Below are 22,269 nucleotides of genomic sequence, written 5' to 3'. Positions count from 1 at the left end.
TTGCTGATTCATTGCTCTGCTTCTTCCATCCTTGCCGCCATGGCATCGATCTGAGATTTCATCTCAGTTATAGCATTTTTAATTTCATCCTGACTAGAGTTTACTCCTTTTATCTCCCCAGAAAGGGACTCGATGCTTTTTTCAACCCCAGCTACTATTCTTATTATTGTGATTCTAAATTCTGGTTCAGGCTTCTTGCTTGTATCTGTGTTAAGTCCCTGGCTGTCATTTTGTCCTGTTTTTTCTTTTCGGGTTAATTCCTCTGTTTCATCATTTTGAAGGAAAAAAAGGAATTAATAAAGAAAAAAAATTAAAAATTAAAAAAACATATAAAAAACTAATAAAGGATGCTAGATCCTAGGTGTGTTTTGGTCTGGTTGTTGAAAGCTTGATAGATTAGAGAAAAAAGGGAAAGATAAGAAAAGGAAAAAGGGGGGAGGGGGAGAAAGCTTTTGAAAATTTAAAAAAATACAATAAAATAGAATAAAATGAAATGATGAAGGTAAAAATAGAATTTAAAAATTTACAAAGAAGTAAAAAATATAGCAGAGAAAAATCTTTTTTATAAAAACAGAAAATAAGGGGTGCTTGGGTGGCTCAGTTGGTTAAGCAACCAACGTCAGCTCAGGTCATGATCTCACAGTTCGTAGGTTTGGGCCTGACGTCGGGCTCTGTGCTAACAGCTCAGAGCCTAGAGCCTGCTTCAGGTTCTGTGTCTCCCTTCTCTCTGCCCCTCCCCTGCTCGTGTTTTGTCTGTCTCTCTCAAAAATAAATAACAAAAATTAAGAAAAGTCCAATTGGAATTTTTATTTAGGATGCAATGAATTTATAGATTAATTTGCAAAAAAAATTAACACTTCTATGATATTAATTCAAACCCATCCAAGACCATGGAATATCTTTTAATTTACTTAGATATTCCCTTTTGTACTTTATTATTTTTTTTAATGTTTATTAATTTTTGAGAGAGAGAGAAAAAGCATGAGCAGGGGCGCGGCAGAGAGAGGGAGACGTAGAATCCGAAGCATGCTTCAGGCTCCCAGCTGTCAGCACAGTCTGACATCAGGCTCGAACTCACAAACTGTGAGATCATGACCTGAGCTGAAGTTGGAGGCTTAACCCACTGAGCCCCCCAGGCACCCCTCCTTTTTGTACTTTAATAACAGTTTCAATTTCTTTCCTCATAGAGACTTTTGAATTTTTTGCTTAAGTATATCCTCACTAGATTACATTTCTGGTTGCCAATGTGAATGGTAATTTATTTTCTATCACATTTACTAATTGATTATTGCTAAAAATGCCATTGATTATTGTATATGGCAGCCTTATTACACTTTAATTGGTTTGCTTATTTAAAATTCTTCCAATTAGATAGTTTATTGTCTGTAAATTATGGTAGTTTTTTTTCTGTTTTTTCAATCCTTAAATATTTAATTAATTAATTAATTAATTATTTATTTGTCTTATAGGTATGGCTAACATAACTAGTACTATGTAACAGTGTACTAGATAGTATGAGTCTTTGTTTTGTTCCTACTATTAGTTATCTATTGCTGTGTAACAAATTACCTCAAGACTTAGAAACTTAGGGGGCGCCTGGGTGGCTCAGTCAGTTGAGCGTCTGACTTTGGCTCAGGTCATGATCTCATAGTTTGTGAGTTCAAGCCCCACATCAGGCTCTCTGCTGTCAGCTCAGAGCCTGCTTCGGATCCTCTGTTTCCCTCTCTACCCCTCCCCTGCTCACTCTCTCTCTGTCAAAAATAAATAAACATTAAAGAAAATATTTTTTAAAAGACTTAGCAGCTTCAAAAAAAATGAGCATTTATTATCTTGCATGGTTTCTGTGGGTCAAGAATTTGGGATTAGCATAATTTAGTAGTTCTGGCTGAGGTCTCTTATAAGGTTGAAGTCAGTATGTCATCTGGGGCTGTAGTCGTCTGAAGGCTCGACTGCAGTAGTCATCTGAAGTAGTCATCTGAAGGCTTGAATGAGTAGGATCTCCTTTCCAGGTGGCCAGCTCACATTGTTATTGACAGGAAGCTGCAATTCCTCACCCTGTAGACATCTCCAGGGGACTGTTTGAATGTCTTCATGACATGGCAATTAGTAGCACCCAAAGCGAGGGATCCAAGAGTGATCTATAATAGAAGCCTCAGTGTCCTTTATGACCTAGACTTGGAACTCACACTCCACATTTTACACAATATCCCACTGGCCACATGAGTCAGCCTTACTGAATGTGAGAGGGAATGACATGACAGTAAAAATATCTGGAGGCAGGGGTCATTTGGAATCCATTTTTGGGGGTCTGAGAGGCACAGCAGTCTTAAAGAAGATACTTCTGTTTTGTTAAGAGTGATGTTTGTTGTAAATTTTGGATATATGGCCTTTATTAATTTAAGTATGTTCCCTTCTCTTCCTGGTTTGTTGAGAGATTCTGTTCTTTAATGATAAAAAATGAAGACAGAGGTCAGTGGGACAGCAGCCTGACAAGCAAATTGCTTCTGACAAACCTGCGGGGCACCTGGGTGGCTCAGTCAGTTTAGCGTCTGACTCTTGATTTTGGCTCATGTCATGATCCCTGGATCATGGGATTGAGCCCCAAGTTGGGCTCCATGCTGAGCATGGAGCCTACTTAGGATTCTCTCTCTCTCTCTCTCTCTCTCTCTCTCTCTGTCTCTCTCTCTAAAAATTAAGGGAAAAAAAGTTTAGTTGTGACAAGCCTGCATGGACAGAGCCAGCTTTGGATCTCTCCTTGAGTCCTGTGTGATGAACAAGAGGCATTGGCCCAACACAAGCCCTTCTTGGCTAAAGAACTCTGGAAAACAATATTTTTTGCCTTGGGGAGATTGTTGCATCCATTCAGGTTTTTCTTTTTCCTTGCAGTGCCCAAGACAAAGATTTTGGCCACTGGAGGGGCATCTCACAACAGAGACATCTTACAGGTATGTGCTGATAGCAGGCTAAACAGAAGGGCCTCTTCCATGTCAGTTATTTCTAAGACCCAGACACTGGTCTAGTAAGGACTTTCTCTTCCCACTCTTGCAAATGTCTGACCATCAGGCTACCACATCATAAGGCTGTCAGTATCTTACTGGGACGTTGAGCATTTTTTGATATAGCCTGAGGCTGTATCAACTATTGACTTGCAAGATACCTGTCTTAGGTAAGGTTCTCTTGAAGAAGAGCCTGAAATGGGAATTCGAAGTGGGTTGTTGAGAAGGTGCTCCCAGAAGAAAGAGAGTGAGGGGTGCAGGTAGGGCAGGCGGAAAAGATAAGCAAGAATCTGGTTTTGACTCTAGCTCTATCCCATAGGAAAGATCTGAAACATGATCTGTATGGCAGACATGGTTCCACCTTGGGTAAGGGGCCAAGTGGCTACCCTGGAGAGAGGTGAGAACAACCCTCCTAGGAGGGGCAGCCTCTGTTCAGCTGAGAACATTCCTTTGAGGAGAGGCAGCTGTGAGTCATTAGCAGCTGATACTCACAGCATCTGGGGGAAGGATGCACACCAGTCCGGTAACAGGATCTAGATGGGGCATCAGTGGCATTCACTATATCATCTCTGGTCAACTAAGACTCCCAAGTCTTTTCCATGTGAACTCCTCTTGGTATAGGTCCTCCATTTTAAATTTATAAAATTTATTTTTGGGACCTAAATGGGAAATTTTACCCTTTTCCCTATAAAACATGCCTTTGTTAGTTTGGGTTTGTTTGGGCTTGTTGATATTCATCTGATACCCAGCCATCTCCACCTTGGCCATTGGCTAAGCATACTTCCTAAATCTTCCTTCTTTTCTTTGATAAAATGGTTAAATAGTGCAGGGACAACCTGGAGAGCTGTGGCCCTCCACTAGAGATGTCCCCCCAGGTCATCCTGACTCTATTATTACCAGGGTGGTATGGCCAACTATACTTCTTTAAGGTAGTAGAGGTGGACTGGAAGGCATCAGAAGACACATGAGGAAAGAGAGCCTAGAAAATGCATGTCAGTGGGGTGCCTGGGTGGCTTTGGATATTGGATCTCCCTCTCTCTGCCCCTCCCTCGCTTGTGCTCGCTCTCAAGTAAATAAACTTTAAAAGGGGGGTGGCACCTGCGTGATTCCTTGGTTAAGCATCTAAGTTTGGCTAAGGTCATGATCTTGTGGTTTGTGAGTTTGAGCCCCGCCTTGGGCCCTGTGCAGACAGCTCAGAACCTGGAGCCTGCTTTTGATTCTGTGTCTTCTGCCCCTCTCCTGTTCATGTTCCATCAATCTCTCTCTCCCTCTCTCTCTCTCTCTCTCTCTCTCTCTCTCTCTCTGTCAAAAATTAAAAAGGAAGGAAGGAAGGAAGGAAGGAAGGAAGGAAGGAAGGAAGGAAGGAAAAAAATAAGGCAAAATGCATACCAAAGTGTTTGTATTCCTTCTGAGAAACAACTTACGACATTAAGAACCTCTGTCATTTCCAGGTACTTGCGGATGTGTTTGGCGCCCCAGTGTATGTCATAGACACTGCCAACTCTGCCTGTGTGGGCTCTGCGTACCGAGCTTTCCATGGTAGGTCGATGGATGGGGAACAGAGGCTTCTGGAAGAGTTGGGGCACTGGCTGGGCTGAGGAGGATAGAAAGGGGTGATGGGCAATCCCAGTCTTAAGGACATTAGAGTCTTGAGCTTTAGTTTCATTTTTCTCCCTCCTAGCAGGTGAGAACCAACCCAAACCTTTTGTTCCTTTATTCCATTCTTAAAAAATAGGGAAAGAAAAGTAGGTTCCTAACTGAACGAGGCTTGGTCACAGTCGGGTTCAGCACAGGGACGTTGGGAAAGGACACAGGACGTGCTTGAGGGCGCATGGGCAGGGGTCTAGATGGCTGGTGGGCAGGAGAGGTGGATGAAGTCCAGAGCCATTATTTTCAGCAAATGCAGGAAGTGGAGACAAAGATGAAATTCAGAGCCGAGCAGTCCAGTACCCTGGACAGCTCCACAGGGGCCCATCTATGCGATGGCGGCCTCTCTGAAACTCGGGATAATGAAAGAATCTCCCTCATCTAGGCGGGTTCTTGTGGGAGCAGCCCATGCCCACAGTGGCCCCATTTAGTCAGTGTGTCCTGTCCTCTGCCTGCTCGGACTGCTCTTCCAGCTCCATTTACCTCAAGGGCTCTCTTCCCTCTAGCGGTTCCATTCTTCGGGCATTTACTCTGAACTTTTTAACACACCTATTTAAACTTACGTTTTTCTGTCAACATCAAGAATTAATCAGGGACTAGATCCTTCTCTTAATAATTAACCACTTACTCCTTTCTCCCTTCCCTCTCCACCCTGCCCACCTCAGCCCACATCATACCACCTCCTGTGTCAAGATCACTGGGCAGTTTATTTCCAGGTTATTTTATTAATTAAACTTCTTTTCATGTTGGCTTTTATTTGCACCTCCCTATGAACTTCTCTTTCTCTCTCTTTGAATTCCCTGTAGTTTCTTTCTTCTTTTTCTCTTCTTTGATAGTTTTGTTGGAATGTACAACCTAGATAAGTTTAAGAAGAAATTCAGTAGGTGATCATTTTGGAAGCCTTACATGTCCAGCATGGACTTTTTTTTCCCTCTCCAAAAGAATGCTACCTTGGCTAGGCAAAGGACCCCGACTTCAAAATACTTCTCCTTAGCGTCTTGAAAATACTGTTCCATAATCTTTCGGCATTTAGTGTTGCCCATGAGAAGCCTGGGGCCTACTTCCTGCTCCTTCTGCTGCTGAAGCAGGAAAGGAGCTGCCTACTTCGTTTCTTATTTTTCCTTTTCTTTGCCTATTTTGTTGCCAGAGGTCACCTGGGGTGCTGCCCCACTCTACCCTCCAAAACCAGAGCCTGAACTAAGTCCTAGCATACCAGCCCTCACCCTGACGTGTATCAGCCACTTCATGTCTATTTTCCCCAGCTGCATCTGGGATGAACCTCACACATAGCCAGTCTCTGGGTGAGTGGAGAGGGGACCAGTGTCTTTTGACTGGTCTCCGTGCTGGCCTCCCCACCACTCATCCCATTCCCCGTTCCCCTGCAGCTCTGAGATGGGATATCCCAGCATCTGGTTGGAAACTGGGCCACATGTCTTCACTGGACCCTCCCTCACTCAGGGTGGTCCTGAGTTTCCCTGTCAATCTGATTCTACTTCTTAAATTGCCTAGAAAGTCCTCACTTTTCTTGTCCACCTATGGCAGCCTTTCCTCTTTTCCAGGCCTGCACTCATTTACTTGGTGAGCATTTATTGAGTGCTTCGGGTATGCAGGTGTGTGCTAGGCACCAGGGCTCTTGTGGAGACCCAGTCCCTGGCCTCGCAGAGCTTGGGCTCAGCAAAGGAGGGACCTTGAATCTGTAGCCAGAAATGGTAAGAAGTGCTCCGTGGACAGCAGATGGTACTTAGGGGTGGAGGGTTAGGGAGCCTCCAAACAGGTGACATTTTTAGCTGCGGCTTATCTGAGGAGAAGGGCATAGGTCCATAAAGAGGGGAGATAGGAACACCTTACATGAAAGGTGAAAGTAAAGGCTCTGCCGCAGGAAGAATTGTAAGAAGCCTGGGATGGCTTCAATGCGGTGAGTCATGAGAGTGGAGGCTTGTGAGAGAGGAGGGGCAGGCAAGCCCTCCTCTTCTGTCAGGTGCCAGGTGTTAGCTGCCCTGCTGTGACACATGCTGTCACAGTGAACAAGACAAACTAGGCCCTGTTGGGGAGAGGTCTGCATGTGAAATTTCTCCTTTCTCTCTCTCTCTCTCTCTTTTTTAAATGTTTATTTATTTTTGAGAGAGAGAGAGACAGAGTCAAGCAGGGGAGGGACACAGAGAGAGGGAGACACAGAATCCAAAGCAGGCTCCAAGCTCTGAGTTGTCAGCACAGAGCCTGACACAGAGCTCAAACTCACAAAGCACGCACTCATGACCTGAGCTGAATTTGGAGGCTTAACCGACTGAGCCACCCAGGCACCCCTTCCCTTATCTCATTTTATTTTATTTTATTTTATTGTATTGTATTGTATTGTATTGTATTGTATTTATTTATTTATTTATTTATTTTTTATTTTTATTTTTTTTAATGTTTATTTTTGAGAGAGACAGAGACAGAGCACGAGCAGGGGAGGGGCAGAGAGAGACGGAGACACAGAATCTGAAGCAGGCTCCAGGCTCCAAGCTGTCAGCACAGAGCCTGACACGGGGCTTGAACTCACGAACCGTGAGATCCTGACCTGAGCACGAAGTTGGACGCTTAACCAACTGAGCCACCTAAGCGCATCTCTTCTCCCTTTTTTAAAACAGTTTTGTTGAAGGACAATTTATATGACATGAAAGTCACCCAACTTTAAGTGCACAGCTCAGTGATTTTTTAGTCAGTTGACTGAGTTGTGCTACCATCACCATAATCCAGTTCTAAAATATTGTATCACCCCAGAGATAAAATGTTATTTTCAGTTAATGTCTTCATTTGCAACATGCACTGATGTGAAATGAGCTTTTCTTCTAGGCCTTGCAGCTGGAACAGACGTGCCCTTTTCAGAGGTTGTGAAGTTAGCCCCACCTCCCAGATTAGCTGCTACCCCAACCCCAGGAGCTTCTCAGGTGAGACACCATCAGAATTTGGTCAGAGCCTTTGCGTCGTGAAAACCAACTCTAGTTAATCCAGTTAGTCCTGAACAACACAGGTTGAGGGGCGCCAGTCCTCTGGCAGAGATGAAAATGCACATATAACTTTTGACTCCCCAAAAATTTAACCACTAATCTCTGAAGCTGAGATTACTCTTTGGAGTTTAACCCAGTTGGGGTGAGGGGGCCAGGCCTTTATACCTCATGTTGATCGATCTCTGCATGCAAGCCACCCCAGGATGGGGTAAGGCAGCTCTCTGTAGCCAAAGCAAACCCCAGTGGGGACTGTCAGCTGAGGGCTGGGAGAATAAGTTCTTCATTCCTGAAGGGCAGTCTGTGTGGTATGCCAGGCCATCCGTGACACCTGTGTTCCTGCTTGCAGAAGGTTCCTGCAGCCTAGGAGCAGGGCCGCGCAGACGGGGCGTTATTTCTCATCTAGCAGGCAGCGTGAGCTTCTTGCTTGCATCAGATTTCCTTGGCCCTGAAGTGCCATGGGATGATGTGGGGTGGGCTCAGGAGCATCCAGAGCACATGCTGTGTCTGTGTCACAACCGAGTGACCCCAAGGTTAGGAAACTCGCAAGTTATAAAGGAGCTGAAAGCGTATCTGCCCAACCTTTGACCCCAAGGGAGACATTATCTGTACTATCCTGGTCAGCAAGTAAGTTTTCCCTCTTCTCTAGAGGGTGGCTCTGTCTCTGTCTTCCAAGGCTGTTTGCTGTGTAAATAACAAAAAGGTAGTCTGCAAAAAAAGCTGTCTCCTTGGGGCGCCTGGGTGGCTCAGTCGGTTGAGCGTCTGACTTCGGCTCAGGTCATGATCTCGCAGTCCGTGAGTTCGGGCCCCACGTCGGGCTCTGTGCTGGCAGCTTGGAGCCTGGAGCCCCCTTCAGATTCTGTGTCTCTCTCTCTCTCTCTCTCTCTCTGCCCCTCCCCCACTCATGCTCTGTCTCTTTCTGTCAAAAGTAAACATTTAAAAAAAATTTTTTAAAAAGAAAGAAAGAAAAGCTGTCTCCAGACATATAGAAACACCATGGAGAATTGTCTCCCAACATATCTGGGAGCAGAAGCTCACAGTTTACAGGTGACAGAGAACCCACACATATAGATGTGCCCACGCTTCTATTACTTTGTCCTTACGTTGTGTGCCCTTACCTTTAAGAGCCAGCTCAGTGTAATAAAAAGACCCTAAACTGACATAAAGGGCCTTTGGGTTCTGATTCTTATCCTGAATTCCCCTCACCATGTAACCTTGAACAGCACTTCTCATCTCTGAACCTGTTTCTTCGTCTGTGGAGTGGGGACAATATCTGTCCTCCCTACTTTTTATTATTATTATTATTATTTTAGGGAAAGAGAGAGAACCTTAAGCTGAGTGTGAAGGCTGACGAGGGGCTCAATCCCAGAACCCTGGGATCGTGACCTGATCCGAAATCAACAGCTGGAGGCTCAACCAACTGAGCCATCCAGGCACCCCTGGGTTGCCTACTTTTAACCTACTAATTGTGAGGCTTAAAAAGGGTCCTTGACTATAATGGCTTGATTATATAACAAGAAGTCTGAAGATAGTTGCCAGGGTTGATTTAGTGGTTCAGCAATGTCAGACAGAGTATGCAAGCAGGGGAGGGGCAGAGAGAGAGGGAGACACAGAATCCGAAGCAGGCTCCAGGCCCTGAGCTGCCAGCACAGAGCCCGACGCGGGGCTCGAACTCATGAACCGCGAGATCACGACCTGAGCCGAAGTCAGATGCGTAACTGACTGAGCCACCCGGGTGCCCAAGGAACCCTTTACTCTTACACCCAAGAGTAACCTCAGAATCCTTCATAACACCAGGTGTCGCAAGCAGCAACAGTCCGTGATTGTTGGTGTCGTGACCTATTTGAGGACCGGTTAGTAAACTCGTTGGGAGCGGGAGGTGCTCTATGGCACCCAGTTGGTTGTGCTCCAGTGGAAACGCAAAACTGTAACTATTTTCTCTCGGCTCAGCTGGACATTGCAGTTTCCTCTTCCGAGAGGAGACCGAAGCTCCCCTTGAGTTCTCTGTCGACTTCACAGAGCTGCTCCCGAAGCACCGAGAGTGGGCCGTGGTTGCATAATCAATTACTAAAATACCGGACTTTGGAGCTAATTAGGCCAAGAGGTGTGGTTGGCATAAGCCAGTGGTGGTGCTTGTGAGTCTCAAGAAACTCTGGGTCCCTTGGTCGTAAGTGTCGCTTGTCTGGAAGACAACATGTGCTCACCTGAAATGCACCTGCCCTTCTCAGGCGAGGCTTAAAGAGCCACGGGTGAAAACAGCTTAAAAAAAAAAAGGAATGAAGGTTAAGAATGTGGGGTTGTGTTTCTGGCTCTTTTTCCCGTGTTGGCTTTTGGTTTTGGTTTATTACACAGCATACTGTATATGTAATTTTGTAGCCCACTTAAAAAAAAAAAAACACTACAGCACAACATGAGTGTTTGTATTCTTAAAACTGAGCATACACAGGGCGTCTGGGTGGCTCAGTCTGTTAAGTGTCGGACTTCGGCTCAGGTCGTGATTTCGCTGTTTGTGGGTTCAAGCCCCGCGTCAGGCTCTGTGCTGACAACTTGGAGCCTGGAGCCTGCTTCGGATTCTGTCTCCCTCTCTCTCTGCCCTCCCCCACTCGTGCTCTGTCTCTGTCTCTCTCACAAAAATAATGTAAAAAAAAAAAAAAAAACCAAAAAAATGAGCATACACATTATTGTTAACGACTGCATGATATTCTACATGGCTATTGAACCAATAGTTTAAGTTTATTTATTTTGAGAGAGAAAACACACAGAGGGGAAGGGCAGAGAGTGAGAGGGAGATAGGGAATCCCAAGTAGGCTCCGTGCTATCAGCACAGAACCCACAAGGGGCTCCAACTGTGAGAGCCTGACCTGAGCTGAAATCAAGAGTCGGACACTGAACCTCCTGAGCCACCCCGGTGCCCCCCAGTAATTTACTTGAGCATTTAATATGTCTTAGAACAGTTGCTTCTAGGTTTTCAATTATTATAATTGCAATTATGTGAGTAAAAGGTTAACAAAACCTTCTATTCTGCATGGAAATTTGAACTTGGGTTGACTTTCTACCTCTGTTTCCTTTGAGACAATAAAAATGGAATGTCAACAGCATTACTAGGCCACACATTGCTTATGTTAAAAGTGACCTTCAATTAAGGCACTGCACCTGGAGTGGGAAAACCATATACACCTGACAGGAAGTCGTTCGTAGGGCTTCCCTCAGTACAGTGACTTCTCAGGGGCATGTCTCTTGCCTATGGAGTTGTTCAAAGAGATACTCCTGTGGTAGGAGGTTCCAGAGCCAGGGTGGTTCGTGCACCTGTATGGTGTGGATTCCATCTCCTCGCGCCTGAGCTGTAACATGGGGGTCAGGGAGGAGAGACGGCAGGGAGACCCTTTCCTGGACACTTGTGCAGACTGCTGTAAGGACCGCTGCACGGTCTTTCGTTGAAGAGGTCCACCTGCAGCCACTGTGCCGACAGGTGCGTTTCTCCAGTGTATCCTTTTGAGGGCCAGCGTGTGGCCTGTGGTATTCTTAGGGGACTGGCCGTTTAGTGGTGTCTAAGAAGACCCTCAGTAGGCCTGGCCCCCCACACGTAGGATTTCCTTAGGAGAACTTTGCAGAAGTAGAGTAACTGGGTCAAAGGCTGTGGGCATTTTTATGCCCTTTGATACCAGCGTGCGGTCAAGTTGGTTTCCGGAAGGGCTGCACGACCGACTTCACCACCTCTGGGAAGAGACCCCGAGACAGCATTACCAGGGACCTGGGATTTTAAAAAATGTTGTAAACCTGGTAACGGAAATTGTTTGTTCGTCCTAATTTGCCTTTTTAAAAAACCTTAGGCTGCAGGTTTGAGTACTACTAGCTTTTTCCTCTTTTGCGAATTGATGCTTCCTTTCTTTTGCCCTGCACAGAAGCCTCAATTACAAGTAAATGGGGTATTAAGTTTTAAAACTGTAAGTTGCAGAGAGATGTAAGAGGCACCTCCCCCTCCCCAGTCTAACCAGCTCTTTCTGCCCCTCCAGGTCTACGAGGCCCTCCTTCCACGATACGCCAAGCTTGAGCAGAGAATCCTGTCGCAGACCCAGGGGCCTCCTGAGAGAATTCCTCAGGCCCAGGCACCCCTGTTAACCCTGCCTGCCCAGACTCACTGATCCCGCCTCGAGACGTGCTCCTGGACAGCAGGGATCCTCCTCCTTGTTCTAAGTGACTGTGCCTGCCCACCTTGCACTGCTCCAGTCCTGCCCCGGACCACCTAAACCCAAGGGACTTTTATGTACAGGGACCTAAATCAGCAGAACGGGGGAAACAAAGCCATCCCTCATCCCTTGACCCCAGCACCCCCTTCTCCAACTCGGACTCTTTGGCCACTCCTCCCCAAACTGCAACCCACAGCCACCCCCGCCCCATACCGTGACCCCGCTATCCCATTTCACCACCCCCCCCAACCCTGACTCCCTTCTTTCAGTGTCTGAATGGCCTCCTAGTTTCTTCCTTTCTTGTCTTCCCCATGCTTACTCCTCCTTCAAGGTTTCTCCCTTCTGTCCTTCCAGCATCTGCCCCTCATCCTACGTGAGCTCTTCTTCCTCCCCGTGCCCACCTGCTGAAACTCACTACCTCCCACCCAAAGAGTTTGACACACCTGATGACCGTGCTTCCTGTCCCCTCCCATCAGCTCTCCCCACCGGTTCCCTGGCACACCAGACCACTTGGAGGGCCCCTCTCCCAGGTAGTACAGGGTAGCACCTCCCTCCCTCCGTCCCTTCCTTCAGGGAGAATTTCTCAAATTCTGGATTTTTTGATTCTATTTCTGTGGTGTCGTTTGACATGTTCTCTGTCTTCTATATTTCCTGAAGATTGGTGGTTGGATCCAATACAGAGTTCCTCACCCTCAGTACTATTGACATTTGGGACTGGATAAGTTTTGGTTGTGGGGGGCAGCAGTATCACTGGCGTCTACCCGCCAGATGCCAGTGTCACCCTCTCCCCGAGTCGTGACAATCCAAAATGTCTCCAGACGTGGCCAGATACCTCCTGGTGGGGATAGGGAGGCCAAATTGCCCCTCGTTCATAACCACTGACTTAAGAGACTCGATCACACACGATGCAGTTTTCCTTTTTGTGTCAGACAACCAGGACGGTGTCGTGTTCTTCCATCAGGAGGCACGTAATGTCTGGTTTTCTCTCACTGTTGTGATGTTCATCCCCAGGTCCATCAGCGCACTAGGGATCCAGTTTTGTTAGTCCTCTTCATTTATGACCTGGCATTCTTCTATGTGAGACATTCCCCATCCAGTTACCCAGTGGTGGTGTTTATATAGGAGAGGCCGAATAAATAGATTCTTCCCGGTGTTCACTAGTGTTCAAAATAATGGGTTAATCCCCAGGCATCCTCTAACAGCAACTAGATATTTTTTTCAGTGTCAATCTGATGCATTTAGCGTATTTTATGTGTTTTAATCCATTGGGGTAATTATTTCTGTCCTTGCCTTCTGTTGTTAGCCGTTCTCTCCAGCTCTTCTGCTTCCCTGATGTTTCATTCCTTCTTTCCTTACTGATACTTCTGCTCTGTTTACCCCTTAATTCCTGCTGGGCCCCAAATCTCTGTCCTCATCCTTCTTTCTCACCCATTCTGTCCTCTGGTTAGATGATTTCATCTATTCTTGGGTTTCAACCACCGTTTCCATACCAGGAACCTCCAGATCTATGTTTCCATCCAGAACTCTCCTTGGAGTCTACCAGCATTCTCACAGGGGTACTTCAGACTCCACTTATCTTCCCTTGCCCTTCCCCCAACCTCCTCCTCTCATGTTGCTGTTTCAGTGAATTGGAATCACCATGCATCCATGCATTCAGGAACCCAACCCCCAAATGCAGATATCCTCTCTCTTTCCCACGTCAGATGAGTCACCAGGTGAGTTTGGTTATTCCTCTGGTAACTCCTAAAGCAGTTCCTTTCTCTCCATCCCCCCTGTTTTACCTTGGACCCCTTTATACCTTGCTCAAATTATGACAAAAGCCTACATAGAAAATCCTCTGTGATCTGCTTCTACAGAATCCCCCAGAGATTACCTCTGCTGCAGGCCCTCACCTAAATTGGGACTTCAGTGAAACCAGGCTCCTTGTGGTCTCACCCAGAGTGGAAAAATGCTGCAGAGCAGGTCTGAGACCTGGTGGGTTAGAGCAGTGGATAGGGGGGAGTCAAAAGGAAGAGGTTTGCAAAATGAACGGGGCCGGCAGCATTTCTGAGAGAGATGAAGTCATCTCAAAAGGAAGTGGTGTCCTTAGCAGGCTTGGTGGATGAGAGGAAGAAGAAAGCAGAAAGCTGAGGGTGACAGCCTGTCAACAGCAAGTCGATTCAGAGGAAAACGGGCAACTTCCCAACCCCTGCTACCTACACTTGACTTATTAAAGAAATTTTACAACATTGACCAACAGAAAAAGGCTCTCTTAGACCAAGAAACAGAGAAAGGCGGTCAGTCCATTTCCCATTTTACCTCTGCCCCCATAGAGTTGTCTGTCATTGCAAGCATGTCAACATAAATAGAAAAGGGAACTTACCACATAGACATATGTAGGAAGAAAACAAAGTGAGAATCGATTTTTCAAGCTGATGAAATACTCCAAAATAAAGAGAACGAAAGAGAGTAAAGGACAAATACGGTAAATCGTAACAACCCTCCGGTGTGAGCTTTAAAAGAAGTTTCAGTGCAAGTGCAGATGTGAAAGAATATCACAGGTCAGAGCATTTAAAACTCAGAATGAAAATGAAGGTTCAACAGGCATGTGTGTGAAGAGAGAACTGATCAAGCTTGGGAAAGGATTTGAACAAAAAAGCGTCATAGGAATGAAGACTAAATTACAACATATTCAAATAAAAATCGAGATGTCTTCAAGATATAGAAGATGGGAATGATGAAAGCTAAGACAGCAAAGGATAGAGAGGAAGAGCTGACAAAGTCCAGAAGGAAAAGGATCAGTAAAGTAACAGGTAAAATGGGAGCTTCTGGAAGCTACCAAAAGAGAAGACAGTGGAATTGGTTATTTTTTTTTTAATTTTTTGATTATTTTTTAGTATAATTTATTGTCAAATTGGCTAACATACAGTGTGTACAAGGCGCTCTTGGTTTTGGGGTAGATTCCCATGGTTCATCACTTCCATACAACACCCAGTGCTCATCCCAGTGAGTGCCCTCCTCAGTGTGATCGCCCGCTTTCCCCTCTCCCCCAACCCCCCCCCCCCCATCAACCCTCAGTTTGTTCTCTATATTTAGGAGTCTCTTACGGTTTGCCTCCCTCCCTCTCTGTAACTATTTTTTCCCCTTCCTTTCCCCATGGTCTTCTGTTAAGTTTCTCAAGATAGTGGAATTGGCTAATACTTAAACTGCCCCTGGAAGTTTCTGAAAAGCAAAAGATGTGAATCTTTATCTTGAAAGGGACCCTTTTTGTTACATGGAAAATTGACCCAGAATGATAAACTGAGACATATCCTAGCAAACTGCTACACTTTGAAGGTGAGGAAAAAACCCATCTAGTCCAAAAGAGCTAGTTTTTAACAAAGGAAAGGTCAGGTTGGCATCAGATTTCTCAAAAAAAGAAAGTACAAGGGAGCAACATTTTCAAGAAGTTTAAAGAAAAAAACTGAACTAAGAATAAGTGTTTTGTATCAAGCTAAGCTGTCCTTTAAGTATCAAGGATATATCGAAGTTAGAATCATGTGAGAGCTCAAGAAATAGTGTACTTGTAACCCTGAAGGACCTTACTAAAAGACATGCTTCAACCAACTACGAGATGATTGGGGGACTTCAGCAAAATGACTGATGGTGAGCCTTGAGTGTCTTTAGTTTCAGATCTAAGACCAAAATAAAAGTGGAGATAAGGGTAGAAGAATAGTATCAAGTGGTATATGCTTTGACAAGGTAGAAATAACAATGAAATAGGGGCGCCTGGGTGGCTTGGTCGGTTAAGCGTCCGACTTCAGCTCAGGTCATGATCTCACGGTCCGTGAGTTCGAGCCCCGCGTCGGGCTCTGTGCTGACAACTCAGATCCTGGAGCCTGTTTCAGATTCTGTGTCTCCCTCTCTCTCCGCCCCTCCCCCTGTTCATGCTCTGTCTCTCTCTGTCTCAAAAATAAATAAACGTTAAAAAAAATGAAATAAATGAAAAAGAAGGGAGAAAGGACAATACAAAGACGTCTGTGTTGCAAAGGGAACGTACAAGGCAAAGTATCATTTAAAGTTGACAAAGCAAATAGTTGGGACTTAAGTAAGAAAAAGACTAAAAATTATATAAAGGTAATAGTGTCTTATGAAGATAATCACCAGAATAAAAATAGAAATCTCCCTCAATGTCCGAAGAAACAATAGTAAAACCAATAAATCACATAGTGAAAAACATACAGTGAATATAGTATATACACACAGTAGTATAACAAGCATAGAGTCAAATTAGTAAAGGACTCAACTCATCTATTAAAAGTTCAAAAATGGGCAAAGGGAAAAAAAGAGGTAAACCAAGAAATACTATAGAGAATAAATGAGGTTACCAGAGGGGCGTTGGATGGGGAGATGGGTGAAGTTGGTGATGGGGATTAAGGAGTGCAGTTGTGATGAGCACTGGGTGATGTATGGAAGTGTTGAACACTATATTGTACACCTGAAATTAATATTACACTGTATGTTAACACATTTAAATGAAAACTTTGAGAAAAGTTCAGGTTGGGGGGCACCTGAGTGGCTCAGTCAGTTAAGCATCCAACTCGAGTTTGGCTCAGGTCATGATCTCATGGTTTGTGGGTTCAGGCCCCGAGTGGGGCTCTGTGCTGACAGTGTGGAGCCTGCTTGGGATTCTCTCTTCCTCTCTCTCTGCCCCTCTCCCTTGCTCATGCTTTCTCTTGCTCAAAAGTCTATTTAAACTTGAGGCCTTACTTTTTTCAAAAAGTTTCAGATTAGCTCACAAACCAACATCATATTATCTTATTTACAAGAGACACACTTAAAACAATTGATCCACAAAGGCTAAAAATTAGAGAGCTGGGCAAAAATATACCAGGCAGATACAAATCATAAAAAGCAAGATTGCAATATTGCTATTTGACAAAGGTAGAAGCCAGGAGAAAATTAGACAAAGAAGGGCACTATAATGCTAAAGGCCACAGTTCACAATGAAGTTATGTTATGAATGTTACAGCCTCAGCTATTTCTTTTGTCAACGTTAAATGATTTTCCTTGATTTCACCTATAGATTCCAACAATCTATATATCTTCTGAATATATATTGAACTTTGCACCTAATAAGGAATAATAATAAATAATAGAGAATATATTATTCTCACAAAAACTGGTAATTTATTATATCACAAAGACATCTATAATTGCCGCAAAATAGGGAGAATACAATCTTCTTTAATCACAATGCAATAAAATGAGAATAAAATATATGTGTTTTTAATGCTTATTTTTGAGAGAGACAGAGCATGAGCTGGGGAGGGGCAGAGAAAGAGGGAGACAGAACCCGAAGCAGGCTCCAAGTTCCAAGCACAGAGCCCCATGCGGGGCTCGAACCCATGGACCATGAGATCATGACCTGAGCTAAGTCTGATGCTCAACCGACTGAGCCACCCAGGCACCTCAATAAAATATATTCCTTAGTCCCACCTGGAGAAAGACTTCTATGAATAGTTCTTGGAGCAAAGGGGACACATAAACTAAAACTTTAGAGCTTTTAAAAAATGATAATGAAATCTGTGAGATATATTTAAAGCAGTGATAGGTGAAATATAACAATACTGCAACACAATGTGTCAACTATACTCAAAAATTTTTAAGTACTGTAACAATGATGAGAGACTAAAACGTAAATGAATTAAAAATACAACTCAATCAGGCAACAACATGCTGGCAAGGATGCAGAGAAAGAGGATCTCTTTTGCACTGCTGGTGGGAATGCAAACTGGTGCAGCCACTCTGGAAAACAAAATGGAGGTTCCTCAAAAAATTAAAAATCGAACAACCCTACGACCTAGCAATTGCACTACTAGGTGTTCATCCAAGGGATACAGGTATGCTGTTTCGAAGGCACATGCACCCAATGTTTATAGCAGCACTATCAACAATAGCCGAAGTATGGAAAGAGCCTAAATGTCCCATCGATGGATGAATGGACAAAGAAGTTGTGGTGTATATATACAATGGAGTATTACTCCACAATCAAAAAGAATGAAATCTTACCATTTGCAACTATGCAGATGGAATTTCGCTAAGCGGAATTAGAGAAAGACAAATATGACTTCACTCAAATGAGGACTTTAAGATACAAAACAGATGAACATAAGGGAAGGGAGCAAAAATAATATAAAAACAGGGAGGGGGACAAAACATAAGAGACTCTTCAATATGGAGAAAAAACAGGGTTACTGGAGGGGTTGTGGGAGGAGGGATGGGCTAAATGGGTAAGGGACATTAAGGAATCTACTCCTGAAATCATTGTTGCACTATATGCTAACTAACTTGGATGTAAATTTAGAAAATAAATAAAATGGAAAAAAGTACAACTCAAAAACAAAAAAAAGAACAGTGAACAAAAGAGGGGGGGATGTTAGAAGTAATAATAAAATCACACGTTGGAAAACAGGAAAATAAAATTAGGAGTATTTTGATTAGTTGGGAAAAAAAATAGACAAGTCACTAGCAAACTTAAGTAAAAGGGCAAGGAAGTAAAAATATAAAAAAGTAAAATGGTGAAAAAATAAAATAACTTTTAATTTTAAGGACTATTTTATACAATCCTACAAAGAAGTTTAGAAACCTAGATGAAATGGTAATGGCCTAGGAAAACAATGTGTAAGATGACTCCAGTAGAGATAAGTTTAAGCAGACTAATTTTCATAAAGGAAATGGAAAAGGTTGTCGAAGAGCTATACTATGAAAAGGGCTCTAGGTCAGATGGTTTCACAGGATAATTCTGCCAAACTTTCATAGTTAATCCCTTTGCTATATAATGTATTCCAGGGCACTGGAAAAGAAGAAACACTTCCAGATTATTTGTGTGAAGCAAATCCAACATTGATCCCTATACTAGATTGCAAAATAAACCCCAATTCTTCATTTATCCCTACATGCACATACTTCGCAATGGAGTTTTGTTGTGCCCTCCCTCCCTGACTCTGGGCTCAGCCGTGCAAGTTTGGCCAATAGGGTTTTCACAAAAAAGATGCAAGCGTGGCTTTGAAAATACCTTATGCAATTGAGGATTTCTCTCATTTTGCTCTCTGCCTTTATTATGAAAATTTTGTGTCTAACCTAGCCTGACCAAAGCCATCCTGGATCAATCAAGGTATCTGACTGTCCCAGACAGGTGAGTGAGTCCACGTGAGACCAGAAATGCTGCCCAGCCAAGTCCAACCTAAATCACCAGCCTATGGATTTGTGAGCTAAACACATACTTATTATCTTAAGGCATTGATATTTAAAATGATTTATTCACGATAACAGACAACTGACACAAGGGCGCCTGGGTGGCTCAGTCGGTTGAGCTTCCGACTTCGGCTCATGTCATGATCTCGTGGTTCGTGAGTTCGAGCCCCGCATTGGGCTTTGTGCTGACAGCTCGGAGCCTGGAGCTTGCTTCAGATTCTATGTCTCCCTCTTTCTCTCTGCTCCTTGCCTGTTCACACTCTGTCTCTATCTCTCAAAAATAAATAAACATTTAAAAAAAATTTTTTTAAATGGACAACTGATACAGAAATTGGTGCCAAATCAAAAAAATAATATATGTGACATTGGAGCTGAGCTGTGGGTGGGACTTAGAAAAATGATGAGAAAATTATTTTGGGAGGCTGAAAGATGCCTGAAAGAAACCTAGCACCTTGTAGTAACTTGGAAGGTGGAAAATGTATCTACTGAACATTTGGGCTTGAGGAAAGACATTCCTAGGCAGGATGTTGAAAATGTCAACTATCACTCGGAAGAGAATTAGCCAGGTTTAAAGTAGAATTTAGAGGGAATGTAAAGGTGCTAGAATAATAACTCCTCTTCATCCCTTTAAGCCATTAAAAGATCTGACTTAAGATACAGCTTTAAGTAAAAACAAAGTCAAGGACTGAAAGACCCTTTGCCAAGACCTCTGAAAGAATCAAGGCATTATCAAGGCATTGAGAAAGAATCAAGGCATTATCTAATAGACTTTTCCAGTTGATTAAGATGACTTCGAGGAAACATGAGATTCCTGTCCCTCAGCAGCTTGATTGATACCTTAAAGTATCAGTGATTAAACCCAGAGAGCAAGCAAGATCTCAAAAATGATGGGGTATGGCTTTTGGTGTAGAGAGTGGATTTAAATCAGGCACAGAAGATCCAAAGAACTTTTTAGGGAGCTATACTAATAAAAAGTGGCATCAGCCTAGATTAAAAGGGACTAAATGTAAAAAAGACTCCGGGCCCCCAGCTTTCTTTGGCCAGGACACAGGCTGAGGATGTTGTTCAGAGGCGTGTTTTCCAGTGCTCTCTTCAGAAGTGCTCAAGGAGGGCAATGCAAAGTGAAAGATGTAGACGGTGAAGCCAAGAGCCTTGGGAAACAATGGACAGGGATGTCACTTCCAGTGTGGCAGATAAACTCCAATATGGCCTGCAATGACCCCTGCCTCCTAGTAGTCACACCCTTGTGTAACTCCCTCCTCCTGGGTGTGAGCAGAACCTGTAAGGTGCTTCTACACTAGATCTTAGCCAAAAGGCCGAGAAGCTATTGTAAGGTGCTTCTAATAGAATCTGGCTAAAGTGATGGTACGTCACTTCCGTAATTATGTTAACATATGATTCTAATTTCTATCTTTCTAGCGGACTCTAATGACTCTCCCTTGCTGACTTGGATGAAGTAAGCTGTCCTATGGAGAGACCCACAAGGCAGGGAAGTGAGGGCACTTTCTGGCCAATAACCATCCAATAGCTGAGGCCCTCAGTCCAGCAATTAACTAGGAGCTGGATCCTGCTAACAACCACATGACTTCCCTAGTCAAGCCTCAAATGAGACCCCCAACTCTGGCCAACATCTTGATGATAGCCTTGTGAGAGGTTCTGACGCAGAGGACCAGAGGACTCAGGTAAACCGTGCCCAGTTTCTGAACCCACAGAAACTCATAATAAATGGGTGTTGTTTTAGTTTGTGGTGATAACTAGTTATTTACTGTTACGCAGCAATAGAAATTCAAAGCATTCCCCATCTATAGAGCAGAGGGAGCTGCTCATACACTCCCAGTGGGACTTGGGAATTGCTGTGGGCCAGTGACTGCTATCTGCTTCCATCCTGACACTTCCCAAATGATAGCTCTTTTGCTATTATCTTGTCTCTGTTTTCGTCCACTTATGTTGGCCATGTGAGAGGCTTAGCCTCTCCGATATCTGGTTCATACGTCCTTGGCTCAAGCGTAGGCGCAACCAGACCTTACTTAGATGGTGAAATCCTAAACCCGACTGAGATTTTCGAGGGCTTTGGGATGGGAATGTGCGTACTCAACATGTGGAAATGATGTGTTTAACTGCGGCCAGGAGGAAAAACTGAGACAGCTGCCAAAATGGCCCCACGTGCCTCATGGTGTCCGCATACTTTGTTGCATGGCTTTGCCACGCTCTCCCATTCTGAGTAGGATTGGTTGTGTAACTTGGCCTTGGCCTCATCAGTAAATGGGATGCAAGGTGAGGCTCGAAATGACTTGCCTGAGTGAGCCTTCTCTTTCTTGTAAGAGCAGCGTTACTGCGGTAAGAAGATGACGGGCACGTGGGACAGAGCCTGGTTCTTCCACGTGCTCCCAGCCAACAACTGGTTGAACTGCAGATGTGTAAGTTAGCCCAGCCGATGTCGGAAGCACCTCAGTCACATGAGCAATAAACCTTTTAGTGCTGTAAGCCTCAGGCTTTCTGGTTGCTTGTTAGGCAGCGTGATTTTAACAGTAGTTAACAGCTACAATACCCAACCTCATAAAGATAAAACAAAATAAGAAACTACATATCAATCTCTTATTCATAGCAATGAAGTTATTGCCAATTTTGCCAATTTGTAATGATTTAGTGTAAATCACAGATATAGGGACGTCTGGGTGGCTCAGTCAGATAAGTGTCCGACTTCGGCTCAGGATCGTGGGTTCAAGCCCTGCTTGGGGCTCTGTGCTCACAGCTCAGAGCCTGGAGCCTGCTTCGGATTCTGTGTCCCCCTCTCTCTCTCTGCCCCTCCCCACTCCCACCCCTCCCAAAAAAATAAACATTAAACATTTTAAAAAGATCATATTTATAAATGATACATTTGTCAAATATCATTGGATTAATATCAATAAGAAAATCCCCAAAAGAAAATACCAGCAAACAGAAAGCAACAGGGCATTGAAGATGATCGATCATGACTCAAGTGCAGCTTAATGGCTGAGTATTAGAAAATCAGTGAATACAATTCCCCATTTTAATAGATCTAAAAAGCAATTTGATTATGGTTGCTGAAAAGTCCTCTGACAAAACTTAACACTCATTCCTGATTTAAAAAAAGAAAGTTGGGGCTCAGGTCACAATCTCTTGGTTGTGGGTTCAAGCCCCACATCGGGCAGTCTGCTGTCAGCACAGAGCACACTTCAGATTCTCTGTCTCTCTGTCTCTCTGTCTCTCTCTCTC

General features: G+C 44.1%; 2 protein-coding genes across 5 annotated transcripts in view; both read left to right on the top strand.

The window, feature by feature from the left end:
* Positions 1-11,779, top strand: part of XYLB (xylulokinase) — a 56,632-nt gene extending 44,853 nt beyond the window's left edge. For 3 of the 4 annotated variants that reach the window (XM_042957036.1, XM_042957034.1, XM_042957033.1), the window contains 4 exons: positions 2,887-2,945; positions 4,448-4,535; positions 7,479-7,573; positions 11,644-11,779. In XM_042957036.1, coding sequence (XP_042812970.1) covers positions 2,887-2,945; positions 4,448-4,535; positions 7,479-7,573; positions 11,644-11,772 — 371 coding nt within the window. In that variant the 3' untranslated portion in view covers positions 11,773-11,779. The remainder of the gene's footprint in view (positions 1-2,886; positions 2,946-4,447; positions 4,536-7,478; positions 7,574-11,643) is intronic. The other variant, XM_042957035.1, reaches the window with a different exon arrangement.
* Positions 11,780-14,522: 2,743 nt separating this feature from the next.
* Positions 14,523-22,269, top strand: part of ACVR2B (activin A receptor type 2B) — a 44,102-nt gene continuing 36,355 nt past the window's right edge. Inside the window, exon 1 of the mRNA XM_042957039.1 lies at positions 14,523-14,609. Coding sequence (XP_042812973.1) covers positions 14,525-14,609 — 85 coding nt within the window. The 5' untranslated portion in view covers positions 14,523-14,524. The remainder of the gene's footprint in view (positions 14,610-22,269) is intronic.

The sequence above is a fragment of the Panthera tigris genome, chromosome C2, assembly GCF_018350195.1.
Source record: "Panthera tigris isolate Pti1 chromosome C2, P.tigris_Pti1_mat1.1, whole genome shotgun sequence".
NCBI classification, from domain to species: domain Eukaryota; kingdom Metazoa; phylum Chordata; class Mammalia; order Carnivora; family Felidae; genus Panthera; species Panthera tigris.
The sequence above is the reverse complement of the archived record's forward strand: the minus strand, read 5'-3'. Positions and strand labels throughout refer to the sequence as shown.